The sequence below is a fragment of the Echinococcus granulosus genome (genome assembly GCF_000524195.1).
Source record: "Echinococcus granulosus chromosome Unknown EG_S00224, whole genome shotgun sequence".
NCBI classification, from domain to species: domain Eukaryota; kingdom Metazoa; phylum Platyhelminthes; class Cestoda; order Cyclophyllidea; family Taeniidae; genus Echinococcus; species Echinococcus granulosus.
In genome coordinates this window covers 3,293-8,862 of record NW_020170604.1, presented here as the reverse complement: position 1 = coordinate 8,862, position 5,570 = coordinate 3,293, and the positions used below count along the sequence as shown (strand labels likewise).

Here is a 5,570-nt window from a genome sequence, read left to right as displayed (position 1 = left end):
ACTAGGCCCTTTTACTCTTCACTGCAAAGGATTGACTAGAAGGACGAAATAAAATTTTATGAAGCTTAGTGCACTTATCAGTAGTCAAAAGATATTCTAACAATTTATTTCAAAGACGAAACAAAAGTGACGAAATCAAAGTGACTTATTTTGCTGAGGGCTACTTCGTTCCATTTTCAAGGCATTGGAACAGTATCACATCACTTTATTGACCAGGTCTAATATCCACCATCGCCACTATGAGTTATTGTTAGGAGGGATGACATTTTGATGCTGCCTTGCTCAAAAGCTGTCCTAGTTGTTTTCATGTTAATTGTTTACTTGCGAGACTAAGTGAAGTATAACGCATGGCACGATAGAATCGTCATTATCCCCTAGTCTCCTGATCCCCTCACTCTTTCTGTAAATATAGCCACCTATTTCAATGAAAGGCAAAATCAATCAGTCACCAACCTTGTGTTGCGATAACTTAGTCTGGATGGATTGAGTGAGATAAAAGTACGAGAAGTGGGCATAGGAGAGAGATAAAGTTGGGTAGATAGAGCTCTGTGGCACTTCCTGAAAAAATGGTCAACCCTCTAGCTAACTGGGGAGATGTGTTTGTTTGCTCGATGGTGTTGCTAGTTTTAGGTGCAAAATGCTTTCACAAGCACCGAAAACAGGGCACTCAAGGGGCCTGTCCGCCTATTGATTTCAGTGGTACAGCCATGGACAAGCAAGTAATGGCTCGCCAATTCATTTCACTACTTTAAATGGGGAATCCTTTTGTCAAAAGCAGTTAAATCACAGTCTTCAAGGAGGTACTATAGCTTTTTTACTGTTCCCATGTTCTTCCATGGCGTAATGGCTTTCTACAGCGCAACGTCTGGGTGAAAAGATTTCGCAGCATACGGAGAGAAAGCAGTTTTCAAATATCACCGTTAAGTAGGATTGAGGAGAAAAGAAGGCGTGTTGAATTGGGGTATAAAGGCATTAGAGGAGAGTTTGCGATGAGTGAGGTATGACAGATGAGGACAGTTAAAGAATGCGTGAATTTTTGGTTGGCTCGTTGTCACTGATACTGCTGATGGTGTTGACGTCCATGTGGAGGATGGAATCATTCCGTTCTATCAAGGTCAAGTCAGCGCATTTGAACTGCAGGAATCAATCCTTTCCTAATCTCCACTCCCGAAAGTTGACAATCAAACGCATCACTGCTCCGAATTTATAGCTTCCGCTTGACCACTTACTAGCTTGCGCACTCATTTAGCCAATAAACACACCCTTCACTGTCATCCATAGACGCTCTGATGCCATTCGCCAATAAAGACACGTATTTGCTCCACGACAACTTTTTGCAAATAAATGGCAGTTACTACTTGTGTGATTATGTATAACAAGGCAAAGAAAGTCGTCAGAATGTGGAGGGCATTGGTGGAGGCTAAATCCAAGAAATCGCTATTTCTACAAAACTATTCAACTAAGAAAACAGTTTAACATTCTGGGCGGAGTGCAGACAAGTGGAATATTCCTCATTAAGCACGTCACCTGATGGTACCTCAGATGAATGACAATTAGGACCTACCCTTGTCACAATAGTGCTGCAGTTTTGTCCGTTAACCATTGAACATCCACACACCCTTCACAAGCCTTTTTAATTAGCTGTAGGAGCGCATAATTGGATAGCAAGAGGAGCAACTGCGACATGAGCCTGAAAGACGGGCCAAGAGAAGCATAAGAAAAGGTCGATGCGCGTTCGGATGCCACAGCCTTTGCTTCTGCGTCAGGTCCACGCAATCAGAATGGGGACTGTTGCGGTGATTGCGACCAAGAAAGCTCAACATTGACCTTTTGAGCTTGATGTGAAACAAAACGCGAGTGACAAAAACTGGGTTACCACTGTTTTGAACTGGTTACCAATACTTGTGATCTGCAGATTCTATGTGGTGGTGATGCATGTCTGCATACTAACTAGACCGAAATGCAAACACTCAGAAGGTGAAGGTATGAGAACAGACGACCTGAATGGCTAAGGCGACTGAGTCAAAACACTCGTGTTGTGTGTGTGTGTGCGTATGGGCATCCAGTCTGTCTGATGGAGGTCTCCATGTTGTGAGTCAGTGACTGTCCACAGCATCAAGTGCTAATGATGGGCCAGAGGGTTTCCATGTGCTGTGCATAGTTAAGGCCTTTCTATCATTGATTCAAATCGAGCGGCATTTCACTGCAATGGCAGGATCAGGATTGCCTCACGTGTTGCTTTTGACGGATGCATCTATTGTGCATTTACGCAAGTTGAATATGTTTAAGGATTTCTAGTGCACAGCAAAGTGATAGAAAATTGTGATAGAAATTGCAACTACCAAAGCAGTCCAATTTGTCATTTTTCAACTTTCTCACTATAGCCATAATAAGAAATAAATCTGCAACTGTTTAGTGAAAAAAATAATTTGCGAACAATGTAATATTTCCATGCATTGCGATTAGTATTGTTGAGGGGATTCGTAAAGACAACTGCATCTTACACGGTTGCCATTTCGGAGGATGTTTTACGAGAGTCTCCCTTGACATACATGCTCTCAAATGCTCAATCGCGTTTGACAATCTATTAGCGTTACGGGATTTATTTAGAACCCAAGCTAATGGCAAAATGCTAAGTTAAATCGCGCAAAATGAAAACGTTGCAATGCTGCTCTCGCTTTCCCAATGGACTAAATAGGATGACTAGCTACTTGCCAGGATGTACTTCTCCCATTCACCATCGTGCAAGATTAGACCATTTGGTGGCATTGCCAATTTATTTTAACACCATTTCACGATATCTCATTACTGGACAATTGTGACATCGCTGTACGATGTGTTGTATGTTGGAGGAATTGTGAACAGAAGGTTGGATTGAGGCTGCAATCAATGCAGCTGTGGGAAAAAATGTGTTCAGCAGCAATTCAACAAGGGAATGCCGTGCGACACTGTGGTATTGTGATGGAAGATGGAATGGGGAGAGGTAAAGGACGGGTCCCTCCCATTCTTTTTTAATCTGTCTCACAAAGTCAATTGGAATGCACTCTCCTACGCTATCTACACCTAAAACAGCACCCGTCAGAAGCTGCCAAGACTTCATATTCACGAATTGGAGCATTATGTCTGTGCTCTGCCAGCAGTGCATGTAATGGCACTCACAACAGCAACGTTAGATTACGTGCCCGTTGCCTCGAACAAAATTTCGGAAGTCGGAATGAAGACACAAGCGCTCTAACTAGCCGATGAAAGAATTAATTGTTCTTCCCCCTCCTCCTCCTCCTCCAACAACAACAAAAACTTGCTGGTGAACCATATGGTCATTTCACCATTATTCCTTTGGAACGAGCTGTCTCATTAGATCGGGACAGTTGGTTGGTAAATATTAGGGACGATGTGCGGTGATCAGGATTATGCTTGTTCGGCGTACAATTCATTATTGGAGGTAAATGACACCGGTTCAATCAAAATATTCGTACTCATTAACCACCTCTCACCTCAACTGTGTATTCAAGGAAACACGGTTTGTGCATTATGGCAATCTCCCATTAAGCATGTTAGTTCGATTCGGCAGATGTGTAGAGTGGGAGAGGGGAAACAGTGAACTGCATCTATAAATCAAAGTGACTTCAAATGGAAAAAGCTAGAATTCGTAGTCGCTGTAATGATTTTGCAGCTCATCTTAGTAGGAAGTGAGGGTTTTGACACTTGCACCATCTCCAGCAACAAACTGACCGACTGAGGGGGAACAGAATGAGTGAACAAACGGGCAGATGCAAATGTCAATTATGGAGGCTACTGAAGGAAAGGGAAGGCATAGCAAGATTTAATTTAACCTGCCTACTTTACTGATTTTTGTTTAACAACGCTAAGCATTGTTATGACTCTTTGCATCACGAGTCGTTGTATAATTACTGGCATTGGGATTTCACCTCACTTCCATTCGAACTTTCTGCTGGAACCGTTGAAGTCCTCAATGCAGCTATTTCCACTTGACGGAAGTTGACCATTCGCCTGTGCTGGTTTGGTGGCCACAAATCGGTGAGTTGGGGTAAAGTTATCTCCTTTTATCCCATCGAAGGCCTTGGAAAAACTAGCGGGAGAGGCTTTCACTGATCGAATCGAATGGATAGCTATTCTAAAGGGTGAGTACGTGATGTATGGGTAAGTCGATTCACGTTTGTCGACCTTTAGCCAATCAGTTAAAAACCGTCAAATAAAGGGTCATGGCATGCTAGGCACAAGTTATTCGGACGTGCGCACTTGGAAAAAGGAGTGCTATGCATGTTTATGAAGCACTCACCAACACCCAACAGTTGAGGCCCTACAGAATGCTTTGTCTTTTTTGCCTACTTAAAACTTATTAGTAGTAGAACGACTACGTGAACGTGCGGACTGAGCCATAGAGGACAGCACCTAGACCTGTAGAAAGAGCTAAGGGTAAAAAAACAATTCCAAGAATTAAATTTTCATGCAACTGAGAAGATACGCAACTGCAACCCCAGCACTACATAGAGATTTAGGTCTAATAAGAGGTGGAAAGACTGGTCCCCAGTGCACTATATGTAGATTGAGTTGTAATTGCAGGCCACTGCCCCATTTGTAGAGGCCTGCATATTGCCTTAACTTTATTTAGTGGTTGCGTGATATCGTATCTCCTTGGATGTCTAATGTGGATGCAGTGGTCCCATTAGAATTCGCATGACTTGTGTGCATTTCCATTTTTTTGAATGGACAATCACATGGCTATGCTGTGGACCGATTTGCTGCAAATTCAACTGGGATGTAGGTTAGTCGATTTATCTTGTGACAAACCCAACTCAAGAATGCATTGTATTGGGTAATAATTGTGGGAAGGAATTCGTCGTTAGGGTGTCAGGATGTTTAACTCATCCCATGCGGCGCTTTGTGACATCTGATAATTTGAAATCGGTTTAAATAAATTAAAATTAACTCTAAAAAGTCAAAATTATGCACCTGAAATTTTCCATAATTTGACTTTAATTGTCAATTGATATTTGCCGCTGGTCCATAAGAGCATGGTTTTCCGTTAAATTCCTTGCACGTGCATTGAAGAGGACCACTAGCCATGATGAAATTATAGTCAAATATAGTAATAAATGATGTTTTTTGTAGAGAAGAAAGCGTGTAATTTAAGCTTAAGCACGCATGATTTTCGCGTGACAGTGTTGGTGGGTAAATGGATCCATTCTCTGAATGTGTGAAGTCTCATTGTTGGCCAAGAGTTAAACAAGCTTGTTAATCGGAACTGGATGGTGGCATGCTATGTGGCGGTGCAGGCAACCAATTCAATCGGCACAGAGTAGGAGGTAAATGTGACCATAGGCATTTGATCGAATAGCGCTATCATCGTGCTGGGTGAGGTGGCCCAAATACATGAAGGGGGGGCTCTCTAAGACAGACTATCACATCGTTACAATGGCTGATGGCAAGCCAATATTGATAAAAAATTGAAAGTAGCAATTTGTCTCCAGGTGAGAAATTAGGGTAGTTTAAGACACGAACAGATCGTTATAGCATTCATCTCATCTTCCTTTAGAAGTCTGCTGCAC

General features: G+C 42.3%; 1 protein-coding gene across 1 annotated transcript; it reads right to left on the bottom strand. All coding sequences in view use genetic code 11, as the record gives it.

The window, feature by feature from the left end:
* Positions 1-2,265: 2,265 nt before the first annotated feature.
* Positions 2,266-4,007, bottom strand: EGR_10475 (hypothetical protein; the record flags this gene model as incomplete). Its single annotated transcript, XM_024499724.1, has 2 exons — positions 2,266-2,408; positions 3,935-4,007. The coding sequence occupies 2 exons, from the start codon at positions 4,005-4,007 to the stop codon at positions 2,266-2,268; spliced, it is 216 nt and encodes a 71-aa protein (XP_024345853.1).
* Between the last annotated feature and the right edge of the window lie 1,563 nt (positions 4,008-5,570).